This window comes from Pimephales promelas, chromosome 10 (assembly GCF_988280905.1).
Source record: "Pimephales promelas chromosome 10, fPimPro1.hap1.1, whole genome shotgun sequence".
NCBI classification, from domain to species: Eukaryota; Metazoa; Chordata; class Actinopteri; order Cypriniformes; family Leuciscidae; genus Pimephales; species Pimephales promelas.
This window is the reverse complement of record NC_142778.1, coordinates 3,725,001-3,750,279: the sequence shown is the minus strand read 5'-3', so window position 1 is coordinate 3,750,279 and position 25,279 is coordinate 3,725,001. Positions and strand designations below refer to the sequence as shown.

Below are 25,279 nucleotides of genomic sequence, written 5' to 3'. Positions count from 1 at the left end.
TCCATATTTAACCCAAATTTGGGTTGAAACAACCCAACATTTTTTAGTGTACATAATGTTCTTACAGCATTCATACATAATGAAATCTGAACTATATTTTTTTTCAAGGCAAGGCTATAGCAACTTCTGAATAATAAAATTCTATTTTAGTAATAATTATAGCTAGTAGCTATTTGCAAAAACCATCTCTCTTCTTTCTAACGACTCTCATTAATGTAAATGAGGCTCCAATCTATTTATTTGCTTTCATTACATAGGTGCACTGTACAAAAGACAGTGTGTTGAAAGCAGAATGTTTGGGGGAGGGAAAGGCAGCAGCACACCATTTTTTTTTTTTTCATTTATTCCAAACGAAGCCGAGCGGAGGACCTGGAAAACCAGAGGCCTGCAACCCTGGGCTGGAGAGGTAAATAAGATGTCTAATTCATGGAGCGGATGTTTTGAAGGAAACTGTCTGAGGATGCCGCTGTGCAGACCGATTCTGCCCTTCCAACCTCCGTCTCTGTGCTGCCATGCCCGTCCCGATGGCGTGTGAGCGTAAATGTGTGTTTGTGTGAATAAAAATTTGAGTGTATGGCCCCAAAAATAATTTTGACTCCTAAGGCACGCATAAAAAATACATTTTATCTTTGTATTCCCTCGTGAAAAAGAAATGTTCTTAATTGTACTACAATAAATATGCACCTGTACTTGCAGATTATATGAATTAAATAAAAGGCCACTTAAAGGGATAGTTCACTAACCTAGAAATCTAGACGCAATAATTTTGCAGCCAGTGTCGTCTTGCAACTCTCCGTTGGCTTTCGAAGTGGAAAAACCAAACTCTGGTTTGGCTAATCACATCGTGTATAGATTTGGTGGGCGGGCTAAACAAAATGACGCCATAGTTGTTAAGGTTCTGTGATTTCCCTGCTACTTGAGTAGTCGAATCGGCTTTGAGCGCGACTCTGGAGGACTTGGAGTTAAGAGGACGTCACTTAAGTCATTCTTTAAAAAGGAAGATGTGTTCAGAGTTGACGACCGGATACGGCTCGTGTATATCAACTAGCTCCGCTGGTGGGAAAACGCATGGGACTCACTCAGCCACAGCCGTTCATTGCTCTGGTTGGTTGTAGCGTTATCCTATTGTACGAGGAGGGAGATTGAAAGACAACCGTTTATCCCGCCCCTCGGATTGAGGTATGCCAATTGTGAGTACCCAGACCTAACATCTTGTAACATCCAGATCAGATGGAGGATCTGCGTCTAGACATGGGCACAACACATGATATAGTCAGCCGGATCCGGGCCGTATCCAGATCAGTTGGAGGACCTGCGCCAAGACACGGCCACAACACATGATTTGGTCAGCCGGATCCGGGCCGTATCCAGATCAGTTGGAGGACCTGCGTCTAGACATGGGCACAACACATGATATAGTCAGCCGGATCCGGGCCGTATCCAGATCAGATGGAGGACCTGCGCCTAGACATGGCCACAACACATGACATAGTCAGCCGGATCCGGGCCGTATCCTGATCAGATGGAGGACCTGCGCCTAGACACGGCCACAACACATGATATAGTCAGCCGGATCCGGGCCGTATCCAGATCAGTTGGAGGACCTGTGCCTAGACACGGCCACAACACATGATATAGTCAGCCGGATCCGGGCCGTATCCAGATCAGATGGAGGACCTGCGCCTAGACACGGCCACAACACATGATTTGGTCAGCCGGATCCGGGCCGTATCCAGATCAGTTGGAGGACCTGTGCCTAGACACGGCCACAACACATGATTTGGTCAGCCGGATCCGGGCCGTATCCAGATCAGATGGAGGACCTGCGCCTAGACACGGCCACAACACATGATTTGGTCAGCCGGATCCGGGCCGTATCCAGATCAGTTGGAGGACCTGTGCCTAGACACGGCCACAACACATGATATAGTCAGCCGGATCCGGGCCGTATCCAGATCAGTTGGAGGACCTGTGCCTAGACACGGCCACAACACATGATATAGTCAGCCGGATCCGGGCCGTATCCAGATCAGATGGAGGACCTGCGCCTATACACAGCCACAACACTTACTTGAGCTGGATTATGACGCTATTTTCTTTTAGATCTGCTGTACAGCAGAAACAAACTTTATTTCATCATTTCCTGTTATCACTGCAGAGCTGTTTTGAAACAATCTGTATTTTAAAAAGCGCTATATAAATAAAGGTGACTTGACTTATTTAACTGATGTGTTGACTAATTTACTAAAGTACTTGATTATAATTTTAACCTTTTTTTTCTGTTCTTACAGATGTTTTTCAATTAAAGTTAAGATATTTTAAATGTACTAAGTTACAACATCATTATTACATGTGTTTTATTACATACATTTTTAAATACATTACTTAAAGGTTTCAATAGAAATGAAAATAAAGTATATACCATATACCATATAGAATGAAACATACGAGATAAGTAAGTCCTACTTTTAGTGAATTAGTGATTTTCTTTAGTCATTATTTGAATAATAATGATGGATGGGTAAGGGTTAGGGTTAGGTACACATAAAGTGTACCTTTTCACAAGGGTTAGATCACAAAACTGAAGTATTTATTTTAATTTATTTTAAAAAGACACCCTTTGTCCGAAATGAAGTTTGTTAGTGTTTGGTGATTTTTTGGATTGTGTTCAGAGGTAATGTGACGAACTACACCTGTGCAGATGCTGACAATCAGACGCTTTAACTGTGGCTTATGTGTTCAAATACTTCTTGTGGACACAGTACATGTGGAGACGCCAGCATGGGCGAAATATATTTCTGTGCTATTCATCATGTTAAAATGAATGGCAAGAATGCAGCTTGGCATAGGTGGCTGTTCTTTTCCGGTCATTAGTGTTTCAGGCAGGTAAGAATACTTCCTCTAGGTGAGACGCTGGAAAGTTAGCGTCAGGACGGCTGAAGTACGGAGGTCCTGAGCAGAGCCTGCTAAACTTAACTGACCCACACAGGTTCAACCAACCGACACATTAAAACGCTATTTATCCTTTCCTATTTGTTCACCTATTTATGTTGCCGAATGGGAAGGATTTTTTTTTTCAGCGTGGAATGTCTGTATGACAGATATAGAAAGAGAGAGAGAGCGAGCGCATGTGGAGAGAGAACAGTGAATGAGTCGGTGTTATTTATTTAGTTTGGAGCAGTGAAAAATCACCCGCCGTATCACTAATTCCGTCTCCCCCCGGCCACCGGACGAATGAAAGCACTTTGAGGGCCAAACAGACCAGAGCTGTGTGTGCTACACTACAGTGGACATACACCATCCAGCCGCTCTCACACACTCCCTCTCTGTCTCTCGCACAAATACTCACACGCAAACTCACACTCAGGCAGAGGTGTCAACCTCACCGCACCCATTCAATGGAAGGAAAACTGTGTTGTTTGTACTTTGTTTTATGATTTAAAAGCACCAATTCTCTCATTTCTATATATATTTTTTCCTATTTTTTACCCATAATCACTTATTAAATGTGTATGTGTGTGTGTAAATAATGTATAACTTAAGATCAATTACAATAGTAAAAATAATAATTCATATATATTTATATGATTCATTCCTATTCCTTCGATTAGGCAAGCTCCATCTATCTGTACTTTTTAAATCTCAACTCAAGACTCATCTATTCACCCTTTTAACACCCTGTAGTCTGTCTTTCTGTTTTTTATTTTATTTTTATTTTATTATTATTATTTTTTATATTGAGTGCCTTCTTGTCTCGTCAGGTTTTAAGTATGTATAGTAGTTTTATTTTTGTGTCTCTTTTATTCCTTGTAAAGCACTTTGGTCAACTTCGGTTGTGTTTTAAATGTGCTCTATAAATAAATAAATGATTGATTGATTGATTTAATTATTATTATACAGTATTTCCAAAAAAAAAAAAACTACTATATATACTATATTATATGATTATTATCTAAATATTCACAGGTTCATATATATATATACATATATAGTAATAATAATAATAAATTCTGAATGGCCCAGGACATATAGTTTAAAAAAAAACCTACAAATTATTTGTTGAAAATTGTTTCATTTTTTAAAAATTTATATATATTTAAGCACATTAATTTACATAAATATCTGAATATAAATATTTTAATTATTGATGCATTATATACAGTCTAAAAAATGCTGGGTTGTTTCAACCCAAATTTGGGTCAAATGTGGACAAATAAATGTTAGGTTAAAAATGTAATTAAAAAATGTATAGTTGAAAGTGAAAGTTGAAGTTGGGTTAAAATTTTTAATTACATTTTTAACCCAACATTTGGGTTGACACAACCCAACATTTTTTAGAGTGTACTGTATATATATATATATATATATATATATATATATATATATATATATATATATGAAGAGTTCAGATGCAAAAGCCTCTAAATACCATTTGAAATTTTCTTCTAAAATGACCATTTTTATCAAGCTTGTATATTTAAGTTCAGTAATTTCACTTAAATGGCAATAAATAGGTAATCTTCATTGCCATTTAAGTGAAATTACTGAACTTAAATATACAAGCTTGATAAAAATGAAGAAAATTTCAAATGGCACTTAGAGGCTTTTGCATCTGAACTCTTCATATATACTATATATACTGAATACAATAATTTGTATAAAATAATACTGGATAAAATTTGTATACAATTTTATAAAAATGTTATATATATAATATATAATTTTATTGCTAAAAAATAAAATCTTTTTGTGGTCTGGCCAGAGAAAAATATTCTTATTATTGAGTCTAAAATTTTGACATTTTTTGTTGAAAGAGATCAGTGTCCATTCATTCATCAGTTTTTAAAAACAAAATAAATAAACAAAAAAAAAAATTAAAAATCTCTTTGCCTCTAATTGTACTAAAAAAGAGTGAATGATATAGAAAGAGAGAGAGAGAGAGAGCGACAGAAGAAGGCTAAAAGGTTGAGTGAAGTTTAAGCAGCCATGAGTCATGAATGAGCACACATTGTTAGCTCAGTGAAAATCCTCGCAAGTTCTTGGAAAAAAAAGTCCTGCGTGACACCAGGATGCAAGACGGAGAGAAGAGCACAGCTGTGCTCCTGCTAACACTGCAGCTCCAGTGTTGATCCACAGCACAAAGACATCTGCATCTTCACAGACGCCTCGTGATTGAAAGAGCTTTCATATTTTCTCTGTTTATCGTCTTTTTTTGGCCTTCACCTTTCCTTCATTTGAATAAAGTACACAGCTCGCTTACGGGAACTACCGTGGAAAACCATCACTCCTGGCTCCTGTTTTCCGCTCTCACTTTTTTCCCCCAAATGTTTTTTTATTTTTTTGCGAACCCCGCCGTTTAGAAGCCTTTTTAATTTTACTCCACACAACTACCCGCACCTAAGAAATGGACGGCGGTGAAGAAGGAGGCTAAATATAAACCTGTAAAAGGTAGCTTTGTGAAGGCGGGCGCTGGAGAGAGTGAGAGCTAGAGAAACTCTCCCTGCGGCCTAACTGCGAGGAAGGAGCCAGGGGCCGAATTTTTTGCCCTCAATGAAAGAGGCGATTGTCCGGGGCCCTGCGGAGCCAGGAAAGTTACCCCAGTGGTCTGGTCCTATCTGGCAGGAACGCAAGAGGGGGACAGACAGACTCGCATTCGTTCGGTCAGATACCTGCAACCCTTCAGGAAAAAAAAAGCTCTTTTTGAGGTGTTTATAAATATCACCTGTGAAGCGTGCAGCAGGCCGACTGAAAATGAGCATGTTGGGCATGTTCAAAAAAGACTCTCAACTTGTTTGTTTAGACAGTGGCCGGTAGGAGAGGGACAGGGGAGAGAACAGGTATTTTCGGAGCAGACTTCATTGAGAAGAAGGCCCCATTGATGATGATGGTGATGAACATGGTAAATTCACAGGGAGCCGCGTCGAGCTCAACACTACCCTGCTGTTTGACCGGCCACGGAAATCCACGGATCTGGAAACCCTTGCGCGCTTGATTGCATTGATTGGAGAGAACACTAATGTTGCCTACGCAGAGGACTTTGTGAATTACATTTCAAATCATGTTTTAATGAGTAAAGCGCACCTAAAGTTCTTGATTATATTTTTTAACTCTAGTGTGTTGTTTGATATTACATTTATAATCAGTTTACTTACTAAATTGCAGCTTCATCATTACAGAAGTGTAATTACAATACATGACATACAAGAAATGACAATAAAGTATATTTTCGTTGATGCTTAAAAAATGCTTGTCAGTGTACACTTTATTCACACTTCAAATTATTTCAAGTTATTATGAAATTACATATGAAGATGTAATTAAGTCTAACTTAAGCATGTTATCCCCGTGTCATCCAAGATGTCCATGTCTTTCTTTTTTCAGTCGAAAAGAAATTAAGGTTTTTGATGAAAACATTCCAGGATTTTTCCCCATATAACGGACTTCAATGGGAACCAAACGGTTCAAGGTCCAAATGAGAGTTTCAGTGCAAACTGCAAACTGTTCAAAGGGCTTTAAACGATTCCAGACGATGAATAAGGGTCTTATCAAGCAAAATGATCAGTGATTTAAAAAATAAATAAACAAGCTTAAGTTTTATAAGCACAAATGGTCGCCTTGCTCTGTTCTGTGATGAGCGTTTGTGACTCTCCTGTTCGAACTCGTTCATCAAAATGAACAAATCTTTTTTTCGAGTCATGACTCGAAGGGTCCATAAGACCCTTATTCATCGTCTGGAATCGTTCAAAGCCCTTTGAACAGTTTGCAGTTTGCACTGAAACTCTCATTTGGTTCTCAATGAAGTCCATTATATGGAGAAAATGCTGGAATGTTTTCATGAAGAACTACTCCTTTAAGCTAACAGAGTTTAATAATATACCTTTAAACTATAATCCACACTGTAAACAATTATATGAACAATAGGTTTTGACATTATTTTACATCGTTTCATCGCATAAAACTACGTTAAGCAATTTTTTATACTCATACTTTTTTAATTTTTTAATATATCGTAAGTTATACAAGATTCAACTAATATTTTTAAGTCAGTTTACTGTAATTTAAATGAGTTAAACATCCAAGTAGATTGTATTTAACACTTTTGTTTACAGCGCATTTTCATTTAATTGTAATGAACAGTTTCAGAAACGCATAAAGCATATTCTTTTAAAATCTATTATTTGTGTAATAAGTAAAAGTTTGCTAAAGTGTACTTCTTTTTCACAAGCGAAGGTGTCATCCTATTATAACACAAGGACTGACCTGAAAACAGTGAGAATCTGCATATGAACATAACTAGGGAAAATCATTTTAAACACTGCTTGCGACCACTAAACATAGGCATTAAAGGCATTTGTGCATTTACTAGACTTTAAATAGTTTTCTCACCTTGTCCTAACTTGTCCTCAAGCCTAATCTAAAAGCATTGAAACTATACTTCATTTTTATTGTGTGGTATATTCAAAATAATAAGCTGTAATGCATGTTTTTACAATGTGAACCGATCATTAGAAAAAATATATGCGTGAAGGTCCAACTAAACCGCCACTGGGGCATAAACAGATTGTAGGAAAACATACGAATTAACCAAAACGTAAAACAGTTACAACTTGCATGAGATTACGTTGGTTAAACACTTAAAATTTCAAATAGGTTCTGTGACTGATTCAGCCCATACCATTAAAATCTCATTCCAGCCAGAGGAGGGGACCAAAACATATCTCTTTTGATCCCAAAATAACTTAGCAACCACCCAGAGGACCCTAGCAACCACAAAACAACATTCTACAACCACTCAGAACATCTGAGCAATGCTCTGGCAATCCGCCACAGCATGATAGTTATGGTAAGTTTCGCACGGGCAAACACTATTTGGTAACACTTTATTTTGATGGACCCTTTTGAACATTCTGTTTACAACTAACTCTCAATAGAGTATTAACGGACTGTCTGCTTAATATCTGCAAACTCTTTATTTTGATGGTCCTCCAACTGATGATAAGTAACTTTGCAACTACATGTCAACTTATTCTATCCCTAACCCAGTCTACTAATACTCAAAAGAGAGTTAGTAGACATGTACAGAAGGTGCAATGTTACTTATAGACAAAAAGGACCATCAAAAAAGTGTTTTCCTGTGGATTAAGACATGTGTGTGTGAGACGCTCACCGCTCCAGTGGCATTGAGCGCTGCAGGACATTACCTCTATTCATCCCTCTCTCTCTCTCTCTCTCTCTCGCTTTCCCCCTCCACTCCAGCCAAGGCTGTTTATGGACCCCAGCAGCCTAAAAACAGATAGATGGAAAAAGGAAGGGAGGAAAGGAAAAAGGTAAAACTCTGTTCTGATCTGGATGAGCAGCTTCAGTAGAGGTTCTGGCGGGAAACCTCCACACATTAAAACATCGACTGTTTCTCAGTCCAAGAAAGCAAAGAACGGACTTGCGTTCTTGTTGAGAATGGTCTTGTCAGGCAACCTTGAAAGAACGACACGAGGACACAGAACTCATCCTTGTGAGAACTGAGATCTGACCATCCCAGCATTTTATAAGTAGCGGTTAATGCACGATTAACATAACATCAGGATAAAACAGTTACATCAGGTATGTACTCAACCGTGTAGTGTATGATTGAATGGCGATTTTGTTATTCAACATTGGAGTCCGATGCCCCTCCCCCTCCAATAAGTAATTAAAGCTGTGATAGTTGAGTACATGAAGTGTCCCATTCCACACTTTTTATAATTGGGTCAAATAAGGGCATCATCCGGTTATTTAAAGTACACTTTTCAGTGTGAACGCACTACTCGCACTATTAATACTACAAAACAGCAATAGTGCATACATTGGGATGTCTTTACAATGGCGTGCAATGAATAAAGGTCGTAGATCACTTATTTTTCATAACTCACAAAATTCTAAACATTTTATGGATTTTTTCTGTCTATTTAGGCCTTTTCCATGACCCTACAGAGGACACACGATTTGGAAAATGAATAGATGGATGGATAGACAGATCTCATTTTCATTAACATTTGCTTTACCTGTGCGGTCACATTTATTTTTCTATAGTTTTTTTTTAATAATTGCCCTTTTTTGTATTAGTGTTCTCATGTGCCTCTCAGAGTTGAGTAACACTTTACAATAAAGTCTCGTTAAATAATGCATTAACTTACATTAGTTCAAGTATTTATTAATCTTTGTTATTATTAGTTAATAAAAATACAATTGTTCATTGCTAGTTCATGACAGCTCAGGGCCAAAAAAAGAACTTTTGATTTTAATATTATTTATATTGAATACTTACATGTGCTTACAGTGTACTCTACTTGCCTAAGAAAGTATTGAGTAATACACAGAAATTACATGGGTTAAGGTTAGGTTTAGGGGTTAGTACCTAGTTATTACCCAGTTATTGTATAACTAAAATGAGTACATGGGAATCAGGACTGAAATTACTAAGATTAAGTATTTTTCATTGCTAGTTCATGTTAACCAGTGTTAACTAATGTTATAACAAATGAAAACGTATTGCAATGTGTTATCGGCTGTTCTTTGTTGTCCCGTTTTATTTTCGTTTTATCCATATGAAGATATTTTGAGAAATGTCTGGGGGTTTTTTTTTGTGCATACAATGAATGTCTTTGGGATTGGATGGGGTTTGAACCCCAACGTTCTTCAAAATAACTTTTGCAGAAGAAGAAATTCATACAGGCTTAGAATGACATGAGGGTGACTAAGAATCTTTATTTTGTGGTTAAATCTCTTTAAATAAGATTTACTGTCCTTTAAAAATCACATTGTTGTCAGGCAGAAAGTCATAAGACAAACGCAGCCTCAGAGAATGATACTTTACAGTTTATGGTGGGCATTAAAGAAATGTGTGTTGTTAGCTAAACATTTCTTGGCAATGCACACGTAAAGATATTATATATAGGAGTGGAATGTACAGATGTGTGTGTATGAGAGCAGACATGAGAGAATGTGTAAGTGCATGAGGAAGGGAAGCATTTGACGCATTCCAGTGCTACGGCTAGTGAATGATGTGATTCTCTCTTTCTCACACGCGGGTGTTGTTTTTAGACCCTCGCGCTGCTATAAGGAGAGGAGGGTGCTGGTGTACCATTAATTTGGCCCAGCTGGATTCCTGTCATTGCTAATTGGTGCAAACGAGGGGAACCTGAGATTGGCAGGGCACGAAAACAAACCCCCCAGTAACGGGCCCGTGGCAGGGGCTGGGAAGCCGGAGGGGGGCTGAGAACTCGGCGACACCTAAGATACTTTCACCTATATTCACCACGCAGAGATGTTTATCTGACCATCTTCAGTGAGGTGTCAGGCATTGCTACGTTTCAAATATACGTAATTGTCAAGAGCTACAGTTGTGGCCACAGGCAAAAAACCTTTCGATTGAGCCCATCACTCAATTAGCTGACACTACAAATACTGCCATGTTTCTTTACAGTTCCCCCGGGCTATATGCAAATGAGAAGCTGCTTTCAAAGAAGTTTACTTAAAGGGTTAGTTCACCCAAAAATAATCCCATAATTTACTCCTCCTCCTAGAGCCATATAGATTGTGTATATGACCAAACACAATGGGACTTATATTAAAAATATCCTGGCTCTTCCAAGCTTTATATTGGGAGTGATTGAGTTTTTGAAGCCCCAAAAAGTGCATCCATCCATAATCCATAGCCATGCTGTCGGTGTATGAGTGAGTGAATGGGTGAATGCGAGGCAATATGTAAAGAGCTTTTGGTCTGTGAACGCGCTGTATAAATGCAGTCCATTTACCATACGACTGAGTGCGTTAATAAAGGCCGACTGAGGTGCAGTGATGCATTTCTGTAAGAAAAATATCCATATTTGTAACTTTCTGAAACTATAATCACTGGTTTCCGGTAAAGACTGTACACGAGTCTAGTTCTGGTTCCCAAAACGATTACTAGTTTCCAAAACGGTTACTAGTGATGTAGTACTCGAGTCTGGTTTCAGACTCGTGACCAGCCTCGAGACCGATTTCTGCTTTCTCTGAGTCGTCTCGGACTTGTTCCTTCAAAGACTCGGTCTTGACTCGGTCTCGACCCTTCAAAGACTCGGTCTTGACTCGGTCTCGGACCACAGTGGGAGGAGGACTCGTAATTTTCAGATTGAGTCCTCGACTCAGACTCGACCCTTCAAAGACTCAATCTCGACTCAGACTCGACCCTTCAAAGACTCGGTCTTGACTCAGACTCGACCCTTCAAAGACCCGGTCTTGACTCGGACTCGACCCTTCAAAGACTCGGTCTTGACTCGGACTCGACCTTCAAAGACTCGGTCTTGACTCGGACTCGACCTTCAAAGACTCGGTCTTGACTCGGACTCGGCTGTATTTGAAAACCAACGGACTCGGTCTCGACACGGACTCGACCCTTCAAAGACTCGTTCTTGACTCGGACTCGACCCTTCAAAGACTCGGTCTTGACTCGGACTCGACCTTCAAAGACTCGGTCTCGACACGGACTCGACCCTTCAAAGACTCGTTCTTGACTCGGACTCGACCCTTCAAAGACTCGGTCTTGACTCAGACTCGACCCTTCAAAGACCCGGTCTTGACTCGGACTCGACCCTTCAAAGACTCGGTCTTGACTCGGACTCGACCTTCAAAGACTCGGTCTTGACTCGGACTCGGCTGTATTTGAAAACCAACGGACTCGGTCTCGACACGGACTCGACCCTTCAAAGACCCGGTCTTGACTCGGACTCGACCCTTCAAAGACTCGGTCTTGACTCGGACTCGACCTTCAAAGACTCGGTCTTGACTCGGACTCGACCTTCAAAGACTCGGTCTTGACTCGGACTCGGCTGTATTTGAAAACCAACGGACTCGGTCTCGACACGGACTCGACCCTTCAAAGACTCGTTCTTGACTCGGACTCGACCCTTCAAAGACTCGGTCTTGACTCAGACTCGACCCTTCAAAGACCCGGTCTTGACTCGGACTCGACCCTTCAAAGACTCGGTCTTGACTCGGACTCGACCTTCAAAGACTCGGTCTTGACTCGGACTCGGCTGTATTTGAAAACCAACGGACTCGGTCTCGACACGGACTCGACCCTTCAAAGACTTAGTCTCGACTAAGACTCGACCCTTCAAAGACTCGGACTCGACTCGAACTCGACCCTTCAAAGACTCAGACTTGACTCGAACTCGACCCTTCAAAGACTCAGACTTGACTCGAACTCGACCCTTCAAAGACTCGGTCTCGACCCTTCAAAGACTCGGTCTCGACTCGGACTTGACCCTTCAAAGACTCGTTCTTGACTCGGTCTCGACCCTTCAAAGACTCGGTCTCGACTCGGACTTGACCCTTCAAAGACTCGTTCTCGACTCGGACTCGACCCTTCAAAGACTCGGTCTTGACTCGGACTCGACTGTATTTGAAAACCAACGGACTCGGTCTCAACTCGGACTCGACCCTTCAAAGACTCGGCCTCGACTCGGACTCGGCATAGGCGGTCTCGTCCCCATCACTAACGATTACCATTCACTCCTATTATAAAGCTTGGAAGAGCCAGGATATTTTTTAATATAACTCGTGATTGTGTTTGGCTTAAAGAAAAAAGTCAAATTCAATTAGGATTGCATTAGTAAATTATTTTGTAATTTTGTGCGATTTTTTATGTTTGTGTGAACTATTTTGTACTTTACTATTGTAGTGAGCTACTTGAATTTTGTGTCAACCTGTCTGTGGCCAAAAATACTGTATATAATAATAACACTAATTAAATTATTTAATTGTGTGTGATCCTGTAACTTATTTCTTACACAACCTTTTTTTCATTTTTAAATTGATTTGGTCAAAATAATTGAGAAATTAAGAATTTGGTAAGAAATAAAAAGTAATTCACGCACGCAGAAAACACATGACCAGAAGTTTATCTCCATGAAATGGTAGTTCTGCCTTTAAAAACATGTAGATTCTCAATTAAAAAATAGCACTTAAACAAAGGAAACAACAAAATATATTCAAAAACATTAATATGGGCTATTTTTAAACACAGGCTACTTTTTATTTTATAGTTTGCTAGTGAAAAGTAAAGGTATTGTTACTGCTTATTAAACTTGTTTCTACAGTTCTCTGAAATGCAGAGGACTGTTAAAGTATAGCAATTAACATGATAAATAATTGATTGAATCATTGACATGAGAGAATTGAGTATTCATGGTGTGGATGAGGTCATCCATGAGGGGGCGGAGCCTGTGACTGACAGTGACCAATAATTCTAATGTTTGTGTGTGTGAGGGAGAGGGGGCGTGTTTTGCTCCAGCAGATAACTCAACACAATAACTCTTTACCGGCTTGTTATCAGTCTGCCATATTTTTATGCTTGTGTGTTATGACCGACAGTCATTCAGCTGTAGTCTTTTGGTCAAACTCCACTAACACTTTTAGGTTAGACCCACTAACCTCAGCATACTCTAGACACTATCACTCTGATGAGCACGTTTTTATTACTTACGGAGGTGTGTAAGATGTTTAAACCTGGCTATTGGCTACTACGTTTTTTAGTAAAATTCAGTAATTTGATGAAAATGAGTAGCAATCCTAATATAGCTCAATAGGTGCTGACAAATTAAACATTTAGGTCTATAGTCAAAGGTTTTTGGAAGGGTCTTTATCGATTCAGTCAGTTATTTGATCTCAAAAGTGTCTTCAGAGGTCAAAGGTGACTTTTGAGGGTTTGTATGTGTGTTTGAAGACACTATGGGAATGAACTCAACAGGAATGTGTGTGCACATCTGGGGTCCATGTGGACATAAGGGGACAGATCAGGAAGAAAGTGTCAGTCTTGACTAGACCAAAAGACAACACAGCCTGACTTGACAACCACTATCCATGGCCTCGTAAATCACCAAAGCACCAACACACACTCACACATACACCAACGCAGCTGCCTCTATGGGACTTTTAGACCATAACCTCTTTTCTTCAACACAAAAGAGTAATTTCAACATAGTTTGGTCAGTTTTACCACCTGAAAGTCAGGCACGCACACACACACACACACACACACACACACGCACACGCACACACACAAATATTCACTCATGACCTGATAAAAACCAGGGGTGCAAAGAAGCCTAATTGTACTTCATTATTATATTTATACATTATTTTGGGGATTTTTACTTTCCTAAAGTACTGTTGAATACTTGTTAAATGTTACAATTTCATTAGACCATCTAAGTACACTTTGCGGGTCATTAAAGCTTGATTGTTTGGTTAATAATTAACGAAATTCTATTTTGAGCGAGTAGCCAACATAAAAAATAAAAACTCAGGGTTTAAATTTCTCTTCTTGACATAACCTGGTATGTTATGGTAGGCTTATCAAATTAATTTCGATTTTGACCTGTCTGGTCGTATTTCGTGGGAAATCTGATGCAGGCTAAGCTGTGGCGTGTTTACATTTTACATTTGCCTCAAACAAATGTCCAGTCTGTCTTGCTAGTTGATTAAACTAGTTAGCTAGATAGCTTTTGACATAGAAACAGTAACCCTCTATTCTAAACCCTTAACTTACCCTAGCAGTCATGTAACGTTACGTTAGAAACCTTAAACTGAAGAGTCGCGATTTGACAAGGAAAGTTAGTCTGTAACGTTACAGAACAGTAACACTAACAGAAAATAAAATCGACGGGGCATTGTGAATTGCATGACATTTTTTCCTGAAATTAAGTTTAGTGAAATTTTTCTTACTGTCCAGATCCGCTTTGATAAAGGCATCAGATTCATCCTGCAGGATCGAAGTGACAAAACAAAACTAACGTTAATATCTACTCTAAAGTTAAAGGTAATTGTATGTGTCAAGCATAGATGGCGATAGAGAGTTTCTTAGTGCAGCTAAGTTTACGTCTTTGTTTTTATCCTAACAAGCAAACCAAATAATTTTACTTTTACTTTTATTTAAAACAACAGGATTCATTAGACTAGAGAGTAAATTCTAATGGGAAACAACTATGAATACACCTTTATAAGCTATTTTGACCCAAAGCATTTTTTTTTTATTAATGGATTAGGCTAATTTATTTTATTTACACACATCGTTAGTAATAAACTGTGAACGATAGCCTACATCTTTTTAAATAAATGAGGGTAAATTTCAAATTAATCAATTTCAGGATGGTTTACGTAGGCTATTGCAAATAGACGGGTTTCTTTACAAAGTTTGAATGGGAAAATCTCCTCCGTCTCTGATTAATTTCATGAATACCGAAAATACATTTAGCAATACTTTTGACTTTCAATCATTGTTTTTATATAACTAGCCTACTAAATAAAATAAAAATGATTAAAAAAAACATTTTAACTTAAATTTCTAAGTTGATTACAAGGGAAATTGACATTGGAAGAGAATATTCAAATAAAGGTATGTTAAGGATTCGGAGCATTCAATTATAGAGTGTGTGTGTGTTGAAGGTAGAATGAACTGACTCCATTGACAGACTGCATTTGACTGCGGCCATGAGGCCTACAGTGACGAGAACACCAGGTCTCTGTTTTGTTGACACAGTGATCAAGCCAAGATCAATCTGCCTCTGAAAGGAAAATTTAATCATGCTGTTCGGCTGTCGTTGTCTCTGTCTGGCCTAATCAGCAGCCATTTTACCTTCACCCACAGCATGCCATAGAGCAAAGTCCAGCTCTTTATCTGCTTCTAACCTGCACACTATGAATGCTCCCTGTGACACACTCTCTCTCTCTCTTTCCCGCTCTTGTTTATGTTCTTTTGCTGGCTCAGTTTCCTCACCGAAACCTGTCGTACACAGCCAGCCAGCCAATGGAGAGACAGTGACTTTTGCTCAAAATAGTTTATGGATTGTTTGAAGTTAAAATACACTGAAAATATTGTAGTAGTTTGGAGTGAGATCATAAACATTGAGGCATGCAATTCGCCGAAGACTGACTCTAAAAGTTTTACATTTTGGTCCCACCCACCTTGATTATTTGGTTTCATTCCTGATTAGATGTCCTTGTCCATATAAATAACAACAGTTCACTCAAAACCACATCGGACATTCATACTAATCAAGCCACTTTCCATTTCCGAGAAGAAGAAAAAAAAACATTTTACTGATATGCAAAGGCTTCAAATGAATGTCACTCGGACAGCCTTTTAATGACTAATATGCAAATGGCTCATTTATCATCATAAATGGCTCAAACTGCACTCATAAAGAGAGAGAGAGAAGAAAAGAAAGTCTAAATCCATCCGCCTCAGGCACACCTTGAAAAAACCTGACACCTAAGCAATGGCCTGTGGCATGAACAGGGTGGTGTTCCTGAGCACGTCTTTAAAGAAAGTCAACAAAAGCTCACCCCTCCTACAGGATACAGTTAAGGATGCTGTGCTTGTCGTTTGCATAGCACATCTTCTGGGACAGCCGAGTGTGTATTTTAGATCACCTTTTCCTTATATTCTTCTTTCCGTGTCAGTTTTCTTAACCGTTTTGCACAGAAGTGGCAAACAGGATAGAGATAATCAGAAATGTGGCAAGTCTGAGGAAGCAATAGAGATGAAAGTGATTTTATAGATGAATGTTTCTTATCAGCGTCTGTTGTCCTATCAGCAGAATATGGCTCATAACAGCAGGATTAATACTGCAAGAACGGAAGTTATTACTCACCTTCACGCAGTTCGGTAAAAGGCCAACGTCACAAGTGTGATGTTTTTCCATCCACTGTGTAGCACCTGTCGCACTTTAGGAACACGGGTGCTTTAGTGAGGCCTAACAAGATTCAACTCATTTTCAAAGTCAGTTTAATGTAGAGTAGTTCACTTTACTGTAAAAAAAAAAAAAAACTTTTGCTGATAATTTACTCACCCCCATGTCATACAAGATGTCCATGTCATTCTTTCTTCAGTCGAAAAAAAAAATAAGGTTTTTGATGAAAACATTCCAGGATTTTTCTCCATATAATGGACTTCAATGGGAACCAACCGGTTCAAGGTCCAAAAGACAGTTTCAGTACAGCTTCAAAGGGCTTTAAATGACACTAGACGATGAATAAGGGTCTTATCTAGCGAAACGATCGCTCATTTAAAAAATAAAAAATAAAGTTTAAGTTTTATAAGCTCCAATGGTCGCCTTGGTCTGTTCTGTGTTCCACGTTCGTGACTCTCCTGTTCGAACTCGTTCATCAAAATGAACAAATCTTTTTTGAGTCATTTGGTTCATTCAATGAATGAATGAATCATCTGGAATCGTTTAAAGCCCTTTGAACAGTTTGCAGTTTGTACCGAAAGTGTCTTTTGGACCTTAAACCGTTTGGTTCCCATTGAAGTCCATTATATGGAGAAAAATCCTGGAATGTTTTCATCAAAAACCTTAATTTCTTTTCGACTGAAAATTAATTTCTTTTTCTTAATTTTTTTTCTTTTCCGTCCATGTCTTTGTTTCTTCAGTCGAAAAGAAATTAAAGTTTTTGATGAAAACATTCCAGGATTTTTTTCTATATAATGGACTTCAATGGGGTCCAAACGGTTCAAGGTCCAAATGAGAGTTTCAGTGCAGCTTCAAAGGGCTTGTAAAAAGTGTAAAATGAACAAATCTTTTTTCGAGTTATTTTGTTCATTTAGTTTCTTGAATGAACCAAATGACTCGAAAAAAAGATTTGTTCAGTGTGATGAATGAGTTCGAACAGGAGAGTCATGAACGCGCATCACAGAACAGAGCAAGGCGAGCATTTGAGCTTATAAAACTTAAACTTTTTTTAATTTATTTTTTAAATGAGCGATCGTTTCGCTAGATAAGACCCTTATTCATCGTCTGGAATCGTTTAAAGCCCTTTGAAGCTGCACTGAAACTCTAATTTGAACCTTGAACCGTTTGGTCCCCATTGAAGTCCATTATATGGCGAAAATCCTTAATTTCTTTTTGACTGAAGAAAGAAAGACATGGACATCTTGGATAACATGGGGGTGAGTAAATAATCAGCAAAAAAAAAATAATAATAATAAAAAAATAAAAGCGAACTACTCCTTTAATGTCCCAGTATTGTTAAGGACCCTGCATGGTCAAAAACAGTTCTTCAAAAGTGGTTTTGTGGAGAAGAAAGAAAGGCATACATGTTTGGAACAACATTAGAGTATGTATTTTGCATTGAACTAAATAATCAAAGATCTTTATTAGGTCACAAAGCAAAAGGTACATTCCAGTTTAGCCATGATGGGAAGGGCCCTCTGTCACTTGTCCCTAATTTGCCATTGTGTCGCTGTGGAAACCATATCAGTGGCGTATTGGCGTATCTTATCAGGCCGGTGGCCCAGCAGCAAGGTCCCTTTGTGTTTCTCATGAAGAAATAGCAACTATAGATTCCCACCAGGAGACCCAGGGCAGAGTCTACTTTACATTTTCTCTTTTTCTCCAGCCCCGTCTATCTTTCATCCTTCCCTCACTTTTGCATGTGATCCGCTCTGCCTTTGAAAAAGCTCTCCAGAGTGACGCGACGAGAGAGAATGGTTTCACAGCTCTCTGTGATAAAGCGAAAAAACACTGAGCTGAACTGCGTGGCTTAAGTCCTGCTCACCACCAGACTCAGAGGACAGGGTGGGATATTTCACACCAAAATAAGAAAGAACACCATAAAATACACGTTTAAAATCATTATGAAAACTTTTTTGGTTCCGCAGGTATAGATGATTTATTATTACCGGATGTTCTTGGGACAATAAAACATGATAGGGCCATTATCCTGCCAGATGGAATATGGCTGCTGCATGGTTATTATATTGTTTGTGATCATTTTACAGTAAGGGTCTTCAAAATGTCACTCTTCAGATTGCAATTGTTTTATACAGTGGGATCCAAAACGCTGCGCAGTGTTTTCATTACAACTCATATTAGCAGCAACAATTTGATATCAGCACTGAAACATGAAAACCTGATGATCATGTTATTTGATCTCAAATGTTAACATGGGGCAATTCTGTATTATTCTCCAGTTCTGAAATGATCAGGGCACTTATTACTTATTTCTTCACTCATTTGCAGAACTGGTTTCACAGACAAGCATGTAGTCTATAGTCTAAATAAATTAAAAAGTTTAAGTTTTAGAAGCTCAAATGCTCGCCTTGCTCTGTTCGTGACTCTCCTGTTCGAACTCGTTCATCAAAATGAATAAATCTTTTTCCGAGTCAATTCGTTCATTTCGGTCGTTGAATGAACCAAATGACTCGAAAAAAGAGTCTTTCATTTTGTTCGAACAGGAGAGTCACAAACATGGATCACAGAACAAAGCAAGGCGAGCATTTGAGCTTATAAAACTTAAACTTTGTTATTTATTTTTTTAATGAGCGAACGTTTCACTTGATAAGACCCTTATTCATCGTCTGGAATCGTTTAAAGCCCTTTGAACAGTTTGCAGTTTGCACTGGAAGTGTCTTTTGGACCTTGAACCGTTTGGTTCCCATTGAAGTCCATTATATGGAGAAAATCTTGGAATGTTTTCATCAAAAACCTTAATTTCTTTTCGACTGAAGAAAGAAAGACATGGACATCTTGGATGACATGGGGGTGAGTAAATTATCAACAAAAGTTTTTTTAAAAGTGAACTACTCTTTTAACTGAAAGCTTAAAATATGCCTCAAGATGCACATCAGTAATGCTTTTTTTCTAAAGCATAAAAGCTACTTAGTCCTAATTAAAAGGCCTAATCCTGGCTTAATCTAAGCCCTGTCTGTGAAACCGGGCCATTATGGTACAACTACCTTATCTTCCCCTATATCAGTACCTATAATAAACCGTTTAGGGGTAAATACAAATCTTTTTTTTCTGGTAGTATTCTGCTCATCATTGACTAGAAGCATTTTAAAACTTATAAAACGGCTCTGTCCATAAGAGTCTGTGTAAAAGCAGTTCATCAATGCATACTATTTATTATATTGTACTTTAATAAACACTTTCAATAGTGTCACATTCATATTTTAGGCATGTTTAAAATAACGCCAAGGCATATGTGAGAAGTTTTTTTTTTAATAAGAAGAGATAACAAACATTAAGAACATACCATGAACGATCAACCAAATATATATATATTAAGACACTTATCTTCAAAAAGCTGGGTTTAAATAAAACTAAACAGTACAAGAACATCAATTCTGACCTGCTTTCTTACAAAATTCAAAGAATTTTGTTTATGATGTGATGGCTTGAGACAATAGTTTTATTATTAAAACTGCTTTCAAATCTCTGCAGGAGATTTTTAAATGACGAGACCTTACGTAAATACATCATGGCGATTTCACTATAGGGTCTGTATGATTTGCTGATAAAAAGGTCGTTACAAAGCATTTTTGTAACGAAACAGTCCCACCCCTCCCCAACAGTGAAGAACAGAGAGGTCACTAGTGCAAAGTATTGTATGGAAATGGCCCTTAGTGCATTGTCTGCTGATCTGAGCAGAACATGTGGCACACTGGAATAACAGTGAAAGGTCTTTGACATCTTTTTCGTGAACGTCATTGCCAGTATTTCTAAAAAAAAAAAAAAAGGGGAAGTCTGGAAAACAAACAGCTGGATTTACCACAGTTTAATCCATCTTTGTCAAACAATTTATCTCTTTATATATATATATATAGCCTACTTAACACAGAATTCTTCTGAATATACAAAATGACTTCATGGCCAAGAGTAAAAAAAAAGGAATTCTTCAGCTTCTCTAAGGGACAAGCATAACGATACACACTCTCCTTCCACACACTTCAAATGAACATACGTTATGCTGTAACACAAAACAGGAGAGTTTCCCTGTAACACAGTAACACCTGCTCACAGCAGTAACCTGAACTCAATCATGCTCACGTCCTCTTATCGTCACATTGTTTACGTAACTTCACAACACAAAATCATACAAGATATATTAAATTCTTCCCTTCATAAATACATGCCTGACTCCTGCTTCCCCAAAAACAGTATATACACATGGCATCATTTTTATACATCTTCTGTGTTGCATCCGAAATCAAAATGCTTAGTTTCTGAATATATGTTAGTTAAATTAGTTTCTTGTTTCTTGGTTCTGGTGAAAGCATTTCACTCTTAAAAATAAAGCCCAGCAACGTTAGTTTTTGGTTCCCAAAATGTTCCTAGAACTTTCCCTAAAGGTTAGGGGGACGTTCCCGAAACGTTCTCCTTATGTTATAAAAATAAAACCTAAATATAACCTACATGGAACGTTCCTATTACGTTCTTGTTTGGCTACCATAACCTCATGGGACCATTCGGGAACGTTCCATTAAGAACCCATGTTTGCTGGGAGCTTCCATTAAGAACCCTCAACATCCATGGAACCCTTTCATTTAACAAAAGGTTCTTTCTTCACACTAAGGTACTTTTAAAAGAAATGTCCAGCCGAAAATGTTTCTCATATGGAATCACTGCTAAAAAAAAAAAAAAACCTTTTGAAACCTTTATTTTTAAGAGTGCCGGAAACTCGCAAGCTCTTGAAGTCGAAGATGTCCTGCCATTAAGAGTCCAAACGGCTGGTCAGCACATTAGGATGCGTTGAGGACAGACCTGCTGTAGAGGGTCTGGTAATACGCACCAGAGTCAATGGCGGACGGACCAGCGCTGTCATAGATCTGTTTGGCGGCCATGGGAGATGATGTGGTGTAGCTGTTGTACGCCATCACCTGGTCCTGGTACGACTTGAGGTCCATCTTCTGCTCGTTGGACATGAGATTGGTGATGGAGAACGGATGGTTGAAATTGTAGTGTGGGTCCATGGACTTCAGGGGGTCGTTCTGCAGGTCCAGGTGTTGCATCGGGCTGCCCAACAGGTGAGGGCTGCCGCCCATGCCCTGAGAGTGCAGGTGCGAGCCGGACGGGGGCATCGAGGAGGACACCGAAGACGGGATGGGCACCGGCGAGGTGTGCGAAAGGCCGGGCGCTTGAGACGGGCAGTCCATCTGCACCAGGCTCCTCTGCTGCTCCTCCGAGGCGGATCCGGCATGGGAGCTGTCGGAGTGGGCCGAGTCGGCCCCTTCGGAGCCGGTGGCGGGACTGTGCTCCTCCTGCATGCCCTCGCCGCTGTGCCCGCCCTTGCCGCCGCCCTCCTGGGATTTCGACGAGCTCTTCTTCCCGGACTTTTCCTCGATCTTGAAGCGCTTCTGCCGACGCAGGTAGCAGCCGTTCTCGAACATGTTCCCGGAATTGGGGTGCAGCGCCCAGTAGGAGCCCTTGCCGGGCTTGTCGGGCGAACGCGCCACTTTGACGAAGCAGTCGTTGAAGGACAGAGAGTGGCGGATGGAGTTCTGCCAGCGCTGCTGGTTCTCGCGGTAGTACGGGAACAGATCCATGATCCACTGGTAGATTTCGTTGAGGGTTAGCATCTTACTGTTGGACTGCTGGATCGCCATCGTGATGAGGGATATGTAGGAGTAGGGTGGCTTGGCGTGGGTTAGAGAGCGACGGTAGGGCTTTGGCATCTCCTTAGTCCGGTTAAGAGAGGTAGGAGAGGGGTAGCTGATCTGGGACATGGGCTGGCCCATGCTTTGGTAATGCGAGAGGGGACCCAGCGAGGAGGCTGAAGAGCCCAGCTGGGTCAGAGAACTGGGGTTCAGAGAGGAGCCTACAGGGGACAGGCTCATGTGGTTGGGGCCTCCACCCATGCTGGCCAATGGACTGCTGTTGAGGCCTGAGCTGGGATAGCCCATGTTCATGCTGGATGCGGAACAGGCCGGGTTCAGGTTTATGTAGCTGTTCATGGCACTCGGAGAGGAATACATCTAAAAGAAAATAACACATGACATTAAAATTTCGCCTTCAATAATAAAGCAACTATAAAACAAAATCTAACAGTTTATAAACACACACACAAAATTAGAATATTACAGTTTTCACCAAAGGCTTCTAGGCCTATCATATAAAGTTATTGCCAAACTGCAATATAGTCTAACTTTATTATATTCTTCTAAGTTTCTGTTATTACAAAATAATTTGTATAGAATTATATAGTATAATTTAAGTGTTTTATAATGAATTTTTAATTTATTTTTATTTTGTTTTACAATATAAAACGAATTTTCAGTTAAAATCGCACTGTTGTGTATTTAAAACTCTCCAGCAATCTTAGAAAAAGTCTCAAAAATAGAATTAAACACAAAGGAAAAAAACTATTATAATTACATTTGTGGCGCAGGGTTCGTGGTCACAAAATAGTTTGCCAGCAATAACACAAATTTGAATGTAACTGCACAAATGGAGAATAAGGTTTTAAACGAATGCTGCTTTATGAATAAACAATTATCTATTTTACTTTCTAGCCTATTGGTTCCTCTGGTAGCCTAAAAAACGAGCGCACGAGAATGTAACGTAAAATTGAAATCGAAATCTAATCGAAAGATAAATGACGACTCTTACAAATATAGCCTAATTTATTCAATCAATAAAATGATAGTAACTTGCGAACGTTACATCGTTATAAATCATTTTATTGTCCTATTTAAATAACATGTTATTTCGAATTCTATCTATCTATCTATCTATCTATCTATCTATCTATCTATCTATCTATCTATCTGTAAATATATTTTAGTAAATAAATAAAAGAAATTTGAAGACTTTCCACAACTTACTTCGCTTGGCTCGCTGTAGAAAGGATTCCATTCCGGAATTTCATGTGATTCCATCTTCACGGAGCTCAACATCCCCAAATAAAGTTGTAACTCGTAAGAAAGTGATCGGACACTAACCGTGTATAAAATCGTCCTTCAGTTTTGTTTTTCTCAGCGGTTTTTTAAAAAAAAAAAAGAAAGAAAGAAAAGAAAAGAAAAAGAAAAACGTCCCACACGACACGCTTTGTAATTCCACGTAATACTATTACAGCATGAACTGTAATACAAAGTTTAATAAAGTTATGCTCGTCTGTTGTCTTCAGTCCCGTGGAGAAATCAGATGGTTTCTCATGATTAGGTAACTTAGTTCACTCAGTTTTTTTGTGTGGCAGGACCCGTAAACATTTTCAAGTAATCCTGAGAAGTCCAAACGAGAAGCTGTCGTGGAGTCTGTGTCAGGTCTCTGTGGTGAGTCCCGTAGAAAAGCCTCACCTCAGGCTTTAAACACGCGCAGGTGAGGGAGGGGCCGCGCCACGGGCCCCGGGACTCAGGAAGACTCCCTAAAGGTCTCTCTTGCCCCCTGCTGTTCTGTATATTGGCCAGCCGACACATCCATCTCAATTGTCATCCCAGACAACTTCAGGCCTAAAGAAAATGAATAGAAAGAAATGTAGAAGATTTTGGGCCTCTGCTGTAGCCTAACTTAAAGAAGGATGGACTTACCTATAGCCTAGATAGATAGATTGATAAATAGATAGATAGATTGATTTTGATTTTCTTTCATGACCGATGACTAATCTTGTTTTTGATTTGTCGCTCATATGATTCCGTCATCACAGTGATGTGTTCAGGGTGGTTTAAGCTCGTCAGGGTTTAAACTCATCACGGCAGGGTTCCACATCAGTAATCTGAGGTGCCAATTTTAAAAGTTGTTAAATCCCCTCGGCTATCACTTTCACGTCGGACACATAAAGACGATGATTAATTCTCCAGATTTAAAAAGATGATCTCATGCCGTCTTTTCTCAAACCCGAGCACATGCACGTTATTTTAGTGTAGAAAAAACAAAATAGCCTACAAGAGAATCAAAATAGGCTATGCCTATACTGATTAGATTGTAAAGGATTGTGCAGAATGAAATTCGAAAATCTTAAAAACAGAAATGCATTTTTTTGTTCCCCAAAGACCCTTTCAGTGAACAGTTCTTAAAACAACCGGTTTGAAGGACATTTTAGAAAGCTATGGCCTTAAATTCTTACATTTTTAACCCAACGTTTGGGGTTGTCCATATTTGACCCAAAGTTGGGTTAAAACAACCCAGCATTTTTAGAACTCATGAACATCAAAATGTGCAAAGATTTGTAATTAAATATAGGATGTCTAATTGTATATTACATTGTATTTAACTGATGTAGGCCTAATTAAAACGAAATATACAGAAAATGCCGTATATATCATAATGCGACAAAAACGGCATTTTCTGAATATTTTCGTTTTAATTAGCTTCAAATGTAGGTTATTTTTGTTCATTTGATCGTTTTGGCAGGGAACGTTCTCAGAACTTTGGCTAAGTTTGGTTAATGTTTTAAAGAAAACATATGAATTTAATGTGCAAGGATGTTTTCTCGTTTTCAAATAACGTTAAAAGGTTAAATGCTAAGATAGCCTATAACGTTTTAA

The 25,279-nt window shown here is 39.0% G+C and overlaps 1 protein-coding gene and 1 long non-coding RNA gene across 2 annotated transcripts in view; one reads left to right on the top strand and one right to left on the bottom strand.

The window, feature by feature from the left end:
- The window catches only part of LOC148977284 (uncharacterized), a 155,620-nt gene that overhangs the window by 74,764 nt on the left and 55,577 nt on the right, over window positions 1-25,279 (top strand). The gene's annotated exons all lie outside the window — the stretch shown is intronic.
- Window positions 21,448-24,046, bottom strand: foxa3 (forkhead box A3). The gene is made up of 2 exons (XM_039647661.2): window positions 23,621-24,046; window positions 21,448-22,771 (listed from the first exon to the last, which is right to left on the bottom strand). Exons 1-2 carry the CDS (start codon window positions 23,690-23,692, stop codon window positions 21,539-21,541), a joined length of 1,305 nt encoding a protein of 434 aa, XP_039503595.1. The 5' UTR covers window positions 23,693-24,046; the 3' UTR covers window positions 21,448-21,538.